This window comes from Monodon monoceros, unplaced genomic scaffold (genome assembly GCF_005190385.1).
Source record: "Monodon monoceros isolate NGI ecotype Baffin Bay Population unplaced genomic scaffold, NGI_Narwhal_1 Super_Scaffold_19, whole genome shotgun sequence".
Taxonomy (NCBI): Eukaryota; Metazoa; Chordata; class Mammalia; order Artiodactyla; family Monodontidae; genus Monodon; species Monodon monoceros.
The window spans coordinates 5597678-5615121 of NW_021703775.1; the positions used below are offsets into that span (position 1 = coordinate 5597678).

At 49.6% G+C, this 17444-nt stretch overlaps 1 protein-coding gene across 1 annotated transcript in view; it reads right to left on the minus strand.

Moving 5' to 3' along the window:
• Positions 1–17444, minus strand: part of NPAS2 (neuronal PAS domain protein 2) — a 101920-nt gene that overhangs the window by 1510 nt on the left and 82966 nt on the right. Inside the window, exons 15-19 of the mRNA XM_029231370.1 lie at positions 12624–12770; positions 6897–7094; positions 4865–5040; positions 4496–4588; positions 1809–1974 (exon numbers count right to left, since the gene is read on the minus strand). Coding sequence (XP_029087203.1) covers positions 1809–1974; positions 4496–4588; positions 4865–5040; positions 6897–7094; positions 12624–12770 — 780 coding nt within the window. The remainder of the gene's footprint in view (positions 1–1808; positions 1975–4495; positions 4589–4864; positions 5041–6896; positions 7095–12623; positions 12771–17444) is intronic.

Below are 17444 nucleotides of genomic sequence, written 5' to 3' on the forward strand. Positions count from 1 at the left end.
GGGGAGCGCCAGGCTGGGAGAGAGGAAGCTGAGGCTCTGCCAGAAGGGTGCGAATTCTGAAGCCCAGCTCTCTGCCAGCGCTAGGGGTTCCTCCTGGCCCAGCGGCCGGGCCTAGGCTGCCGGGGAACGGTTTCCTGAGCACGTGCTCCACGTCGCCTGTGGGTTTTGGGATGTTGGAACCTGAGACCACACACACATAATGGATGGGGCAGCATCCGAGCCTGCGTGCCGTCTGCCTACTTTCCACCGGTGGCCCCTGATTCCAGAACTACTTCCAGATACTATCACTGGCCGGCACCCACCAGGAAGCATCCTAATTTGTGGCTCAGAACCTTCAACTGGTCAAACGTTAACTCTGGGTCCTTCCATCTCGCCTCCCACGGTCCCCATCCATGAAATCTCCTCCGCCAAGCAATCCAGTCTGCCCTGCTTCCCAAGCCGCCCGGGCATGGCTGCGCCCCCACTCTGGCTCAGGCTGCCTCACCTGCTGGAACACGGTCCCCTCCGCCCCCACTCAGCCGTCCCCCACTTGAAGCATCCCCCCGCCCCCGTCCCTTCTCCACCAGGGCCTCTCCCCGCACCCACCCCCCTTTTTTTGGCCAAGCCGGCAGCATGTCACGCGGGGATCTTAGTCCCCGAGCAGGGGCTGAACCTGTGCCCCGGGCAGTGGCAGCGCGGAGTCGTAACCGCTGGACCGCCAGGCCACCTAGCCACAGCGCTCCACCCACACAGACCCAGGCCTGGGCGCCCTCTGCGATGTCCCCTGTCCCCCTGCGCTCAAGGCCCCTGAGCGCCCTTTGTACCCTGAGCCCTGCCAACACGTCTGTCACTCCCGATGAAGGAATATATGGGCGGCCTCTAACTCGCCCCCAGACAGACGCTCCCTGCCTTCTCACAGCCCATCATTTCCCAGCCCAGATCCCTCGGGGGTCCTGCGGGCTGACGGGACAGGCGAAGCTGCCGTCTTGAGTTGACTCCCACTAGGCCTGGAGTCAGGGAGATTTGAACACTATACCACAGTTGAGCAGCTCTGGAATTCAATTACATTCTAGACCTCAAGGAAGACTCTGCACCGCAGTCACCTTGCTCAGCCCCCTCTGGCTTTGAAGGGGCCCAAGCCGGGGGTGGGGTGCGGTTAGGGGCTGGAGGCCGGGGAGGAGGCCCCACATGACAGGGTCGGGCTGGGGCAGGAAGGGGCACCCGGGCAGGTGCGGGAGGGAAGGCCAGAGCCCCAGCAGACACTTCTGTCCCATCTGAAGCCCCAGCCACTTGCTCTCCCCCTCCTCCTTCCTTCCAGTGTACGTGGCACTTGCTGGAAGTAAGAAGTGACCACAAGGAAACATGCCCCCCATTTTCCTGGACAGCCCCAATTCCATGCAACGTCATCTCATTCATTTAAAGGAAGTTTGATGAATCTTTAAACATGATTTAATTTTATATTTGTATGAGACTCTGCAATGTAAACACACTAACACGTCCAACAAACATAGCGATCAGTGTCTGATCTTTGCTCTAAAAACTCCAGACACCATAATAAAAATTACTTTTAAAAAAACGGACCTTTTTAGCACATAACCACATGAGGCATAAGAGCTGCTTCTAAATTTCTCACACTGTATATACATAGACTTTACCAACTTTGAGCATTATAAACTTTAGAAACTATGAAGATTCAACTATAAATCTGTCTGGGGCTTATTTTGATACTGAGGACCAGAGCCCTACTGAAAGCCCGGGAGGGAGGGCCTGTCAGGCCTGGGCTGGGGGCTCGGCCCTGTCTCCCCCGCCCAGGTGCAGCCCGGCCCCACCTGCAGGAAGCACGGAGGCTGCTGCTGGGTCTGCGCGGGCTTCAGGGGCGACGGCTGGGAGGTGGGGAAGTGGGGGTGGAGCCCCATCAACAGGACAGGGGTCGAGGCGCTGCTGGTGGTGGTGTGCACATCTGGGTTTGGACACGCGGCCTGGCTCTGTGGATACCTGTTTGGTGACACGTAAGAAAGACCTTTAAAAAAAAAAGCTATTGACATGACACCAAGAACACGGGCAACAAGAGGAAAAAGAGACAGACTGCACTTCTTCACAAAGACCTGTGTGCGTCACTCTATCCATGCAGGGAAAAGGCTGCTGGAAAATCCTTTGCAAATCATATATCTAATAAGAGATTGACATCCAAGCTATAAATACAATTCCTACAACTCAGCCATCACAACAAATGCAAACAACCTGATTAAAAAATGGGCAAAGGGCTTGAACAGACATCGCTGTAAAGAAAAGCTACAAACGGCCAATAAGCACGTGAAGAGATGTTCAATACCATTCGTCATTAGGGAAATGGAAATCAAAACCACAATGAGACACCACCTCACACCCATTAAAATGCTATTAGGAGAAAAACCAGAACATAACAGTGTTGGCAAGGATGTGGAGAAACTGGAACCCTTTTGCACTGTTGGTGGGAGTGTAAAATGGTACAGCTGCTGTGCAAAACAGTACGAAGTTTCCTCAAAAAGTTAAACTTAGCATTACCATCTGATCCAGCAATTCCACTTCTGGGTATATGCCCCCCAAAAGTGAAAGTAGGGACTAAAACAGGTATTTGTACATGCATGATCATAGCAGCATTTTTTACAATAACCAAAAAGTGGAAGCAACCCAAGTGTCTGTCGATGGATGACGGATAAACAAAACGTGGTCTATACAGACAGTGGGACTATTATTCAGCCTTAGAAAGGAAGGAAGTTCTGTCACATGCTACGACATGGGTGAGCCTCGAGGACATTATACTGAAATAAACCCATCACAAAATACAAATACTGAAAAAAAAATACAAATACTGTACGATTCCACTTAGATGAGGTACCTAGAGGAGACAAATTCATAGAGACAGAAGGCAGAAGGGCGGTTGCCAGGCGCTGGGGCAAGAGCAAGTAGGGAATTAGGGTTTAATGGGGACAGAGTTTCAGTCTGAGATGATGAAAACGTTCTGAGGACGCACAGTGGTTGTACAACAATGTGCATGTACTTAATGCCACTGACCTGTACACTCGAAAACAGATAAAATGGTCAATTTCATGTTATGAAGAATATACATCTTTTTTTTTTTTTTTAAAGAAAGAGCAGTTAATGAAAACGGTCCAATAACAAGGGGAAGGCTGTTTGGGAACGCTCTGGAGGGGCCCAGACCAAGAACAGACATTTAAAGACACTTCAGAGAAGTCCATTTAGCATTATATTTTTAGAAATGTTCTATCTCTGTATGGGTCATTTAGTAACAGGCATTGGGGATTCCAAAATTCCCCTGAAGGGGCCTCTGTGTGTGGCAGGCAGACCCTGACCCGCCCTAGAAGATGGAGTGTTAGGTCATGTCTGGAAGAGAAGGTGGGGAAGGTGGGGACAGTATAAATAATTGGGTTGACCGAAAATGGCAGCTTTCCTCTAGAGTTCCCAGAGGAAAGAATTTCCAGTTTTGCCTAGTTCACTGCATTTTAGGCATCTCTGGACAGCGACGTTTTTGTTTCCACTGACTTGGATCACTCGGAGAGACCAGAAACCAAACCCAACATTCCCCGCACCCCCTGCCTGATTGAGAGCATCGTCAGAGAATCTGAAGGTGGTTTCCCCGCAGTGCCCAGCCCCTGCCCGCCTCTACCATCATAGGGTTTTCTCGGATGTAGGTACAGGCCCCAACCCTCAGAAGACGCAGTAACCATCCGATGTTACTATTATTACTGGCTGAAGGAGGACACAGGAGGAAGGAAGCGGAGGGGATGGCTGCAAGGCCCCCGCACGGGCGTCATCAGCCAGCACTGTCCCCGTGAACTTCTGACACAAATTAAACCAGTGTTGTATAGGACAATGGTGTCTGCTTCATCTCCAAGGGCTAGAAACTATTTTCCAGTAGCTTTTCAAGTATTCCCTCTGTCTTCAGTAACCTCTGTCCCTAATAATTCAACGGCCAAGCAAAGCTGCTTCTTCGGGTCCCGAGGGTTGCAAGCAAAGAGCCCGGGGGAGAAGAGAGAGGGAGAAGCGTGCGTGTCTGGGAGGGCAGGAGAGTCCCACATCTGCAGGGGGTTCCAGTCCCCAGCACGGCACCAGAACCACAGAGCAGGCGAGCTGGGTGTGCCCGTGGAATTCGCCAGCACCTGCAGGTCAGCTGGGGCTGCGGGAGTGCCCTCGGGAAGGCGGGGAAGGCTCCATTTACCTGGGATGTTACCACTTAGACCTGCAAAGATCGGAAGGTGGTGACGAACTTGACGTATAACTAATAGTTTCCTTTGGGTCCTGTTCTCGGCATGGGATGCCGACACAGTTTTCTCTCCCGCCATGGGGAATGGAGAAAGAATAGCCGAGAAGAGTCCTTTCGAAGGGTGTTGGCACACCTGGACCCTGCCTGTAGTGCCAGACTCACAAGGGGTGCAGCTGGTCCAGGCAGGTGAAACCCTGGCAGCCTGAGACCGCTCGGGGCGGCTCTTCCTCCCTCCGCCCCCGGGCCACCTACCTGACTTGCCGTCCAGGCCTGCCGACCTCTGAGGGCCGCCTCGCGTCGCAGGGCCCGGGCATCATGGGCTGGATGGGCTGACTCAGCAACAGCCTTCGAGCAGAGGGAGAGAAACGGGCAGCTTCGATCAGCGCCCACGCTGCAGGCCCACCGGCTGACCCAGCGCCTGCCCAGCCTGCCTGCGCCCTTTCTGGCTGACCCGGATCCCCACTGGGCCTGCGCCGTCCTCAGAGGATCCTTGAGGCAGCAGGTCACCTCTTCTGGCCATCAAGACCCTCGCCCTGTCCTGCCGCTCCCTGAGCTGAGACCAGAAACGAACGGTATAAAACTACGTCTCGGTTATCTTTCCAACAAGGACAATGTCCGCACCTGAGCTGCCGATCGTGGCTGAAGTCCGGGCTGGGCTGGCCCTGGCTGGCCTCCTGGGAGGCGGAAGCAGGCGTGGTCAGGCTCAGAGCCGGCGGGAGCACAGCAGAGGTGCTGCTGAACTGGGGCGTCAGGCTGTTCCCCTGCATCACCTGCGGGCTTCTCAGTGGCTTTGGACCCTGGAGCAGCCATTGCCGTGAGAAAGGTAAACCTTCAAGTCAACTCAGGTATCACCTCCCCAGAACCTCTGTCTTTTACCCACTTTGGCCTTTGCACTCGCTTAGGACCCAATGAGTATTGACTGAGCTGTTGTGAACTTGTCTTTCCCGTTGGACTGTAAGCATCTCAAGGATTCTTTAAATCCTCTGGGGCAAGGACAGTGCCGGGCTTGCGGCAGACAAGCAACCAACATGCATTGAACGGAACTAGGAACTACCTTCTGCTTCATAGATTCCACTCCCGACTCATGGATCTCCTTGCTGACTCTCTAAATCACCAGGCCCACCCCTGCCCCAGGGCCTTTGCACTTCCTCTACGTGGAATGCTCTTCTTCTTGGTACCAGTATGCCTCCTTCTCTCACAGGCTCAGTTCTTCACTCGCATATTACCTTCTCAGTGAACCTCCAGCCCCTCGCCCACCTTCCCCAGCCGTCTCACATCACTAATTGTCACACTGTTAATTGTCACTTGTTTGTTTCTCTCTCCCCACTTGGATCAGAGATTTTTTTCCTTTTCTCTTTTTTGTTCACTGCCGCCCCTCAGTGCTCAGGACTTAGTGCCTGGCACGCATTTGTTGAGTGAAATTGTAAATGAATGAGGGAATGAGCTTGCATGTGCTTTTGCTTTTTGGGCTTTCCACTCTGTTTCACTGACACGATTAATATGATGGTACCGCCATATTCTCAGAGCTTTTACAAAATCTTGGAACGTGGTGTAAATCCTACCTCAGTTTTTTTCTTCTCCAGAATGTTCTTGGCTAGTCTCACCCATTAATTTTCCTGTTAACCTTTAGAACCAAAAGGCTGCATTTTAAAGTAAAACCCTTAAATCTGGGTGAAGATGGAGACACTCTCTTATACATAGACTTCTCCATATTTTATTGTACATCAATGTTTATGTCCCAGAACTCCTGCTAGACTAGAAACTCCTTGGGGTCAAGGACAGCTCTCATTTATCTTTGTTCCCCTGGGAGCCCAGCAGATGTCACTGAATCCATGTGAATATAAGAGGCTTCAGGAGAGGTTGTATCCCACCTTCCAAGCTGTGATCATCTGGAAACAAGGGCTCAGAACTTCTCAATTCCATTGGATTCAGTGCCATTGACTGATGGGTGACCCTGTCAGACTGCAAGGTCACTGGGGGCTTGTAGTAAGTGGTAATGGCTGTGAGGATGGGGCTCAACAGGGAATCTGGGGGACCGGGAGAAGCTTGGTGGCCCTGGGGAAAGGGATGACGAACAGAAGTGGATAACTGTGCTCTCACACTGATAATGGCTAAAACCAGCAGTCGGTGATGGGCACCAAGGACATGCATGTGGGGACATGTGGCTTTCAGCGTGCATGTCTGGGATGGCTATAACCACCTCCAGCCCAGCTCAGGATCAGAGCTGAAAGTTTCAGCTGCATGATCCCTCTTTTCTTTTCTTTTTTTCCCTAATAAAGTTGTTCCTTTTATTTATTTATTCCCCCTGCACCGCACGGCTTGCGGGATCTTAGTTCCCCGACCAGGGATCGAACCTGCACCCTCGGCAGTGAAAGCGCAAAAGCGTGGAGTACTAACCACTGGACTGCCAGGGAATTCCCTGCGTGATACCTTTAAGGTATTTGAATATACTGATAAAACAGAGAAGGAAACCAATGGAACTTGGGGCTTCAAAGTGACAAAATAAAGAAAACAAATGGAACTTGGGGCTTCAAAGTGACAAAATAAAGAAAACAAACCCCCCCCCGCCATCATCATCCAGCTCCGGTCACAGGGGAGGCAGGTTCCTGGCCTGCTGGTGGCAAGGACTGAGTCTGGAGACGAGCATGTTTACCTGGATTGATATCACACTCGAGTCTCTGAGCAGGTGCTGGCTTGTGACCTGGGCAGAGGCCACCTGCCCCAGAAGCTGAGGGCTGGCCACGAGCTGGGGCTGGGGGCCTGGGCCTGATCTCTGCTGGAGCTGCTGCTGAGCCCCGGGCCGCTGGGCACTGCTGAAGCTCAGGGATACGTCTGGCTGCTGCAGAAACATCTGGAAGCAGAAGCAAAATGCTTTTTAGGCTGGGATCACAGTGCCTTCACAGGCCTGCACCTTCTTTGTATGGCCTGTCCCTGGCAAGATGGCAGCTTTCTTGCTTTCTCTGGCCTGCCTGGGGAGGTTCACCCACTGGACTGAGTGCCTGCGATGCCACCAGAAGAGTGCACAGCCCGGAGAGGGGAAGTGGGTCAGACGGATGCTGACCCTGCCCTCAAGAAGGTTCCAGTTGAGCGACTGGGGTTCTAACAGTGTGAAAGATGCTGAGACCCAGGTATGTCATTTGATATGCTTGTTTAGTCTGGGTTGGCTTATCCATTTCTTATTAGAAGGAATAACATCTTGTGAATGGAGGGAATGATGCAATCACAGTGGCAGAGGGTTGGCTGACCAGTGGTGTGGGGTGCATCGTCCTGGCAGTAGGACCTGTGCCTGGTCTTGAACCTCTGACCGTGACCATGGTCTGTACCCATCCTGCGATTAGCATCTTCCACCCCAGCTTCCAGCTGAGAGGGCAGATCTGCTCTGGTTAATTAGTTGCCTCTGCATTCCCAGGAAAGCAAATAAATCCAAAGGGTGACATAACATCAAGTCCATGTACTTTAAAATGATGTTTAAGAATACGTTTTGGGGCTTCCCTGGTGGCGCAGTGGTTGAGAGCCCGCCTGCCGATGCAGGGGAACGCGGATTCGTGCCCCGGTCCGGGAAGATCCCACATGCCGCGGAGCGGCTGGGCCCGTGAGCCATGGCCGTTGAGCCTGCGCGTCCGGAGCCTGTGCTCCGCAACGGGAGAGGCCACAACAGTGAGAGGCCCGCGTACCGCAAAAAAAAAAAAGAACACGTTTTACAATCACCATGATAATCTCTATATGTTACCTAAGATGTCTCAGACATTCAATAGGCTGCAGTATAGCAGCCTGGTTGTTTTAATGGAAAAGGTTTAAGAGAATTTGATGAAGTTTATAAAGAGTGTTTAAGTGGTTCTGAGAACCTCGATCCACCTCGTTTATAAGTTTGGTGTATTCAATTTAAAAGAATTCCTTAACTGCCCAGAAAGATTTTACTTCTTAGGTTTATAAGTCTGCCTTGTTAGGTACACGAAATGTTCGAAAGGTTCAGATATATTAAATTTGGAAGTTAATGGCTTTGGTAGAGAATGTTGACTATTTACCATTTGTTAAATTTATAAACTGATTGAATGTGAACAAACACAAGTAAAAGCATTGCTATTTTCAGCCAAATCAGTAGATTTGGAAATAAAATATAATCTATGAATTGACGCTAAAGGCTTAAGAAAAACAACTTCAGTAATTTCAATAATAATTTAAACCTAAGACCTGTAGCTAGCTCTTTTAACAAAAGCTCCTCTTGGGCATTAAAAACTGGTATTATCTGTATCAGATCTTTTTTTTTTTTACATCTTTATTGGAGTGTAATTGCTTTACAATGGTGTGCTAGTTTCTGCTTCATTACAAAGTGAATCAGCTGTACATATACATATATCTCCATATCTCCTCCCTCTTGCGTCTCCCTCCCACCCTCCCTATCCCACCCCTCTAGGTGGTCACAAAGCACCGAGCTGATCTACCTGTGCTATGCGGCTGCTTCCCACGAGCTATCTACCTTACGTTTGGTAGTGTATATATGTCCATGCCACTCTCTCGCTTTGTCTGTATCAGATTCTTGACAAGCAGTGTTGCACTCCATTTTAGGCCCTTAGCTTTGACGGCTAAGGCTCTCTCCTTCAACCCCGATTCCTGTACTCAGTGTAGCATAACCTCATACCCAGTATGGAACTGACATGCCGACATTTCCTGAGCGACAGAGGGGTTTTGGAACAACAGATGTGAAATCACGCCAGGCAGACACTTAGTTCAAGCACCCGCTCCGTAGGGGGTGTCAAGTCATCTCCCAGAGACCCGAGCGAGGTTCCCGTCTAGTGCCCTTCCTGCCACACCCCCAGGTCTCCCTACTTTCCTTCATACCCCACCCCCACCAGAAAAGCCTGCAGTTTCGAATGAGGGCTCTTTGTCACTTTAGAAGTGAAGAAGAATGTTCTGGGTCTTCATCCTCTCAGATTCAACACCCAAACCTTTAGGATTAGTGCTTCACGCAATCTCAACGACCTGGCTTGTTTAGAGCACGCAGGGCAATTTACACTTCAGCAAAAACCCAATATTCAAACGAAATAACATGCATTTTTCTGGTGGGATACAATTTACCATCTAATTAGAGTTCAAATAAATGCAACCTTTATGCATGACAGGCAGTATAATCTAGCTTAAACCGGACAGACTTTAGTTCAAATTCCAACCCCACTATGTACTAGTGGTATGACCTTGGGCCCTTTTCAAAACTTTTCAAAGTCACTGTTAGTTTCCTCACTAATACAACAGTGACATTAACAGCACATACCTCATAAAGATTAAATGGGATTTATGCTGAGGCATAGTACTAAGTGCTCAATAAACGTTAGCTAATAACAATAACACTAAAATAGAAAAGGAGCTCCTTTGCCTCTCTGGGCATATAAAAACTATCTGAGGAATGAACAGAGCAAATAAATGAATCAACAAATAGATTAAGCTTTTGCTCAAAGAAGGGAAACTGTTTATGCTTGCGTTATGGCAGGGATCGCTTGGTCTGCTACTCTGTCCCACTGATGTATGCTCTCTGAGGGCAGAAACCCTGTCCTGTGTGTCTCTGTATCCCCCCAGTACCTAATCAAGGGCCTGGTACATACTGGGTGTCTGCCAGATGGGTGGATGGATGGATGGAAGGATGGAGGCGTGGGGGTGTGTGTGGGTGTATGGGTGTGTGGATGGATGGATGGATGGATGGATGGATGGATGGTGAATGAATAGAGGGATGGAAGGAAAGGTGGAAGGATGGACTAAAGAACCAAAGACCATTGTCACAGGTTGTCTTTCTCGGTATTTCTTTCAACCGCCAGTAGAGGGCGCGAATGCTCTCTCAAAAATAAATTAAGAAGCGGCCTCCCACGGACGCAAGGGGTGACAACTTTTCAACAGAACAGCAATCTATGTAGCGCCCTTCATGACGCCATCTAGGTGCAAACACAACACCCTGAGAACCTCTCCCTCATAACCCAATCTTTTTTGGAAAAAAAATCATACTTAGCAAGCATCTCAGGCACACATAGTATAGTCTCAATGAAAGCTCCGAGCCAATGGACTAGGTACGAAAGTCCGCTGAACTTGGGATAAAGGACTTGGGGGGGGGAGGCGCAAGGGGGATTGCTACTGGGTACACATTCCTGCCTCTGCTTTAGCGACAATAAAGGAGAATTTATAGCTTAAGAAGATGGCTTCTTAACTAGGCTCTGGGGTCAGTTTTATAGAAAGCACGAGAAAAACTGTTCCCTAATTCAAGTGGAAAAAGTCATTTGAGGAAAAAAATACTTCTCATTTTCCAGAACAAACCAATCCTACACTCACATATGGTTTGTCATTGTTCTTATATGCTTAGCTTTACAAATACTTATTATTACGAAACATTTCAGAAGTACAGAAAATAGATATTGTATAATGAAGTCCCATGTAGCATCACTAGGCTTCAGCAATTATCAACGTTTTGCTCTTATTTAATCTATCCCCCCACTTTTCTCGGGGGGAGGAGTGGAGTAACTTTTACTTGCTTATCCTTTATGCTTGACTCACGTATTTTTTTTTTAAACGTTACATTTTGGCTAAACATTTCAGAACGTATTTCTTTAAATCCTTAGACTTGCAAAAATACATGAAGAAAGAGTCCTTGAGGAATCGTTCTCTGGTTTGACTATCTGTGGATTTCCAAGTTCATTGGAAAATTCCACTGCAAAGATAAGGTCACAGGGAAGAAACCAGGAGAGGTACACGCAGGAGGCTTGGTTTCCACGTCATCCCTTACAAAGCTCAGGTGCTAGACGTTGGGGGTCAACAAAATGCACCATCAGGACAAAGAAAAGCAATAACCCTTCATGTCAAAGAGTGAAAGAGATAGCCTTGTGTCCCGGTTATTTAAGAGTTCAGCTTTAAAGTTGAAAACAGAAAAGTCCAGGCTGTGAGGCGGCTGTTTATCCGCCTACCTTGCTTTTAGCAGCTTCTAGCTCAAGGCCCCCTCCCTGTTAGTGTAAAAATTCCATTCAAGTAACTGGAGTCAGGAGTTCTAGCCATCGGATCCTGGATCAGTGAGAAAATAAGACTGCTGGGAACGAATAAGTAAAAAGGGACTGACACCTTGATGACTCCATGCGTTTTCACCTAAGTGCTGCAGTCTTGTCCCTAGGCAGTTTGGGGGAGTCGCTGAGGAGGTGGGTGGGGTGAAGGGCTGTGGGCCGGGAGCAGGGCTGTGGGCGGGGCTTGGTGCCCAGGGCTCTGCGCAAACGCACCTGACTGGGCTCCCCTGCCTTGGGGAGGGGAGGGGCCCTGCTGGACAGAGAAGGCTGCTTGGGGTCCCTGAGCTTCTGGAGAGCCCGCCAGGAGCGCCTGTGGGGGCCCAGGGAGGCAGGATGGCCGGCTGTAGGCGTCTCCAGGCCGCCTAACACCTCTGCACTATCCTGCGTTCATCTCCGCTCAGGGCTGCGCCCATTGGGGTGTTATTGTGTCCACACGCAGGGCCGTGTGGATGCTGGGGCAGGGGGCAGCAGGGCCAGTGCTCCAGCCGTTTCCCCCAGGGGTGTCTTCTTCTTCCTTCTGTCTCTCCAAGTGGCTGCCAACGCTTACCTCTCTCAGGGCAGACTCCAAGGTTGCCTACATTTACAACCAAGGGCATGCACTTGGGAAGAAAAATAGTCCTGGACTAATTTAAGTGAAAATAATTAATCCTTGAAAGAGATCCAATATATAAAGTTTTTCCTCCAGAAAGAATCTCTCGAAAGGCTTCAAAGATGTGACACCTGGGGTGGGGGTGGGGTCACAGTTAAAAGCAGCTGTTGTCAGAGCATGCAGAATGATGCCCCAATCGCTATGCTGCCATGGGGTGGCCCGGGGGTGCCAGGGTGCTGGCCTCCAGCTCCCAGCTCCTTTGCCGCTCCCTGCAGGGTGCAGGGTGCACAGCACAGATCATTTCCCATATCTCCCTGCATTCATGCTTTGGATGAGAGGGAAGAGCAGACCTGCTTCCATCTCTCTGTCGGCAGCCTGTGCTGGGTGTTCAGAAAGTAGTTACACATGTGCTGGGAGTTAAAAACCCCATAGGAGGGAGGCCAGAGTCAGGGCAGGGCGAGCAACCACCAAACACGTGAAAGAAAGTGCATGTGATGCACTTTCAGAGTGAGGAGTGAGTGAAGAGGATGTCATGTGAATTTCAGGTTTGGCCTGGAGCTGGGGATGGAGGAGGTGGGATTCATTCCTCGCACTTCATTGGTGGAGGTTTCAATTTGTTTAGGAGGCAGAGCTCAGTAAGGCAGCACAGGGGACTTTGGAGGAAGTCCTGCCTGCCCCTGCCAAGGGTGGATGAGGACACATCACAGAGCGGGGGTGAGGACAGAGCTCAGCGCACCACCGGCCCAGGAAGGGGCATCACCTGGACGCTGGAGTCCTGGACCAGGCAGAGCTGCTCCTGGATCTTGTGGAGCTCTTCCTGCTGCCACCGGATGTTGGCTTGCAGGATCCTCGTCCTCTGCTCCAGCTGGTCTTTGATGGTCTGGAACATGCTGAGCTGTGCTGAAAACTTGAAGGCGGGGTCAAAACACAGAACCCGATGAAAGAGTTATTTCAGCTTTGCAGACAGATGTTGCTGCTGATCTGAGCGGCCCTGCACACTTTCACTTCTGGTCCTTTACCCACCCTTTGCAGCATCCCTGACCCACTGCTGCAATGAGTGACCCACCTGAGGAGCTCGCCAGGGAGCAGGGGTTCTGGCTGAGGGCTGGGTGGCCCAGGGCCCCCTGCCCACCCCACCCCCAACCCCCCGTGAGCTTTTCTTAGGCCCATGGGAACCTGCAGGTCTCATTTATTGCACTGGAGTCTGGGAGGGCCACAGAATCGGGACATGATTTTGTAAGCAGTGCAGTGCTTACAAACTCATATTCTAAATTCGGTTAGACGGACACATGGTTTTGGAGAGGAATGTCGAAAGCAGGGCATGAGAATGTGCAACATCATGGATGGACTTGGAGGGCATTATGCTAAGTGAAGTAAGTCAGTATTAGAGTCAGTTAGAGAAAGACAAATACTGTATGAGATCATTTATATGTGCAACCTAAAAAATGAAACAAACTAGTGATTACAGCAAAAAGGCAACAGACTCAGATACAGGGAACAAACTAGTGGTTACCAGTGGGGAGAGGGAGGAGGGGAGGGGCAAGACAGGAGTAGAGGATTAAGTGGTATAAGCTATCATAGTATAAAATAAAATAAGCTACAACGATATATTGTACAGCAAAGGCAATATAGCCAATATTTTATAATAACTATAAATAGAGTGTAACCTTTAAAAATTGTGAATCACTGTGTTGTACACCTGTAACTTATACAATATTGTTCAGCAACTATATCTCAAAAAAAAGAAAAGCAAGGCATCAGAGAGCCCCCTTCCCTTTTATCTCTCGTCTAGGGCATGACGATTTGCATGTGACAGCTTCACGTGCAATTTTGGATCCTATCATTATCCTACAACTGATGCTGGAGAGCAGGGCTCTTCTGGAACAATTCACAAACAAGCTTGGAGTTTGCGGGATCCTAGTTCCCTGACCAGGGCTTGAACCTGTGCCCCACTGCAGTGGAAGCATGGAGCCCCAACCACTGGACGGCCAGGGAATTCCCAAGCTTGGATTTGATGGTACTCTAAACTCTCCTGGGGCCATGGAAGCCTCATCGCCCTCCCTCACTTCCCCAGGCTCACTTGCAGGCTGCCCCTGCACTTCTTGGAAATCTGTGTGAAAAAGAGCTAAGGAGACAAACAGTACAATCGCCTTCTGCGCACCCCGGGGGTACCGCTGGTGGAGGTGACTGTGCACGAGCACTGACGTCTGCTGTGTGCAAGAGCCCAAGAGTCCCCTTCCTCCTGCCTCGTGACTCCTTCCTGGGATGGAGGCTGGCTTTAGGAAGATTTCCCAGGTGATCTCTGCCCTGTGTCACCTGTCTGCCTTGACACAAGGTTCTTTCCTTGCAGGAAATGTGGAGGGGGGAGGTCATGAGATGGGAGGTGAAGCTGAGGCTCCCTGGTCTGCCCGCCCTGCTCTGGGCAATCTGGGGCTGTCGGTGACTCCTGCTTATTGAGGAGAGTGAGTTTGCTGCGCTGGGGCTTCTGTTCTTTATTTTGTCCCCCGCCACCACCCCCCCCCTTTTTTTTTTTTTTTTTGTTTTACAGTGACTTAATCTGCATTCCCTCAATCTCTATCTCCAACAACCTCCTGAGTCTGTTTCTTGCCCGTTGTCTTTTGCAAACACCTCCAGAGATTGTCTCTTTTCTTTTGCCCTTTGCCCTCCCATCCATGGAAACGCAGGGAGCCTGGGAGAGGTTAGAATACAGGCAGGATAAACCGGAGGACGGAATCACACTGACGGCAGTTTTGGAGCAGCAGAATAAGAAGAAAAAGAACCAGGAAGAATAATAGTGGCAGGTGCCACGACTTGTGGAGACCTACCCTTGCCAGGCCAGCAAAGCAGGACCCTGTACCTCCTTGCAACACGCCCACGCCACGCAGAGAGGTTGTGAGTGGCTCCAGGTCCACAGCAAGGTGGGGGGTGGCCGCAGTGTGAACCCAGAGTCTCAGGAGGTGGGAGAGGCCAAGAGACTTTGCCAATGACAGCTCCCCACGCCCCAATTCCACCCCAATCAGAGCGGCTTTGACCTCAGACTTCACTGAAAAATCCTGCTGCTGAACATGGGCTTAAAAATACCTACACCAGAGACTGTATCACAGAAGTCTCAGTCAGAATCTCACTCATCAAAGCACCAGCTGGGGGGCTTCCCTGGTGGCGCAGTGGTTGAGAGTCCGCCTGCCGATGCAGGGGACACGGGTTCGTGCCCCAGTCTGGGAAGATCCCACGTGCCGCGGAGCGGCTGGGCCCGTGAGCCATGGCCGCTGAGCCTGCGTGTCCGGAGCCTGTGCTCCGCAATGGGAGAGGCCGCAACAGTGAGAGGCCCGCGTACCGCAAAAAAAAAAAAAAAAAAAAAGCACCAGCTGGGATTTTGAAAGAGAATTTGACTGAGAAAGAAAAGCTGTATCAGGTATTCAATTAAAAAAACAAAAGACAAAAGCATCTGTGCTGGGTTCTACAAAGTCTGCAGACAGTTCAGGCTACGAAGTCCACACCCAGGGGTAGATGGCTCCCAAGGGAAACAGTGAGGGGGCCGGTGGTCGGCAAGGTGGCAGCACCGAGCTTGAGTGTTAGTTACTCTATTTATTTATTCTTATTTTCCCAAGGCGTTCCAGGACACCCAAGCATGAGTCTCTTGTTATATTCTTGATTGTGGCCTTTTTGATAAAGAGATCTCCCCTAACTTAGAGACACATTAGCAACTCACTATGAAGCAAAACCATCGCTTAGCCAGATAACCGTTTCCCAGATTGTGGATTTTTCTTTTTCCCCTTTCCCTCGATAGGGTACCACAGTGATAACATCAGTGAGGGGAAAGAGAGAAAATTGTAGAATCTCGTTATTTCACGTGAGTAGGTATGAGAACTATCTGATTTGAAAGGCCAGCATCACACAAGAACGTCTTAAAGAGTACGGTTACTGGTCATTGCAGCACTATATACAATAGCCAGGACGTGGAAGCAACCTTAATGTCCATCAACAGAGGAATGGATAAAGAAGGTGTGCTACGTATATACAATGGAATATTAGCCATAAAAAGAAACGAAATTGAGTTATTTGTAGTGAGGTGGATGGACCTAGAGTCTGTCATACAGAGTGAAGTAAGTCAGAAAGACAAATATCATACACTAACGCATATATGTGAATCTAAAAATTGGTATAGATGATCTTACTTGCAAAGCAGTAATAGACACAGACATAGAGCACAAACGAATGGATACCAAGGGGGAAGGGGGGTGTGGGATGAATTGGGAGATGGGGATTGACATATATACACATATATATGTGTGTGTGTGTGTATATATATATACACATATATATTGACAAATATACACATATATTGGTACTATGTATAAAATAGAGTACTAATGAGAACCTACTGTATGGCACGGGGAACTCTACTCAATGCTCTGCGGTGACTTAAATGGGAAGGAAATCCACAAAAAGAGGGGATATATGGATACATATAGCTGATTCGCTTTGCTGTACAGCAGAAACTAACGCAACATTGTAAAGCAATTATACTCCAATAAAAAAACATGGTTATTATTAAGTATAACCTGCCTAAGAGACTAAGAACTGTTACTGTTAATTAAAATGAAGATCAATATATGAAAAACTAGAATTCCAAAGGGGCCTTTATCACACCATGACTTATTACAATGCAAGACCCACAAGATGAAGGAATTCTCATTTCATGGGCCTTTGGACTGAAGAAGTTACTCATTTCATACCAAATGTGCCTTGGAAATTTGAAGAGAAAAAAAATTCTTCTTTTTTTTTTCCTAATGAGGATGAATATAGATCATTTGCATTAGTCGACTCTGGCTGGGTAGGTTTTATATCCTTACTTAAGCCTAACTCTGGCAAGGAGCACGTGCTAGCAGCATGTGTCTTTCTTATTCCAGGAAAACATGTGAGGCCCCTGTTCGTGGGAAGGATGTATGTTCTGAAAGAGTTTTCACCAGTGGTGACGGATTTGCACCAAGACAGACGTCCACACTTTGGCAAGTGTGTGGCCAGGGACACATCTTGGTGAACTGCCCCCCTGGGACCCCCTTGTGGCCAGAAAGGGGGCAGAGCTCAATATCTCATAAAGGAATGGAAATCAGAGGTCTGACCGGTCAGCTCAACTGCCCTTGGACTTCCGTAGACAGAATATTTTCTTACTGGTTCTATAAAAACACATGCCCTGCCGTGGCTGTTTCTCTGGTTTGTTTTTTTTTTTGCGGTACGCGGGCCTCTCACTGTTGTGGCCTCTCCCGTTGCGGAGCACAGGCTCCGGACGCGCAGGCTCAGCGGCCATGGCTCACGGGCCCAGCCGCTCCGCGGCAGGTGGGATCTTCCTGGACCGGGGCACGAACCCGTGTCCCCTGCATCGGCAGGCGGGCTCTCAACCACTGCGCCACCAGGGAAGCCCGGTTTCTCTGTTTATATGCCCATCTTGCCCTTGAACTCCAAGTCCAAAAGCGAGGGCTGTGCCACAAGCATCTTTGCGTCCTTCATACTCACTTCCTGACTCACCCAAACAGTAACTCGCTGAATGTTGTCGCAACATAGAAGGAATTACTCAGCCAAG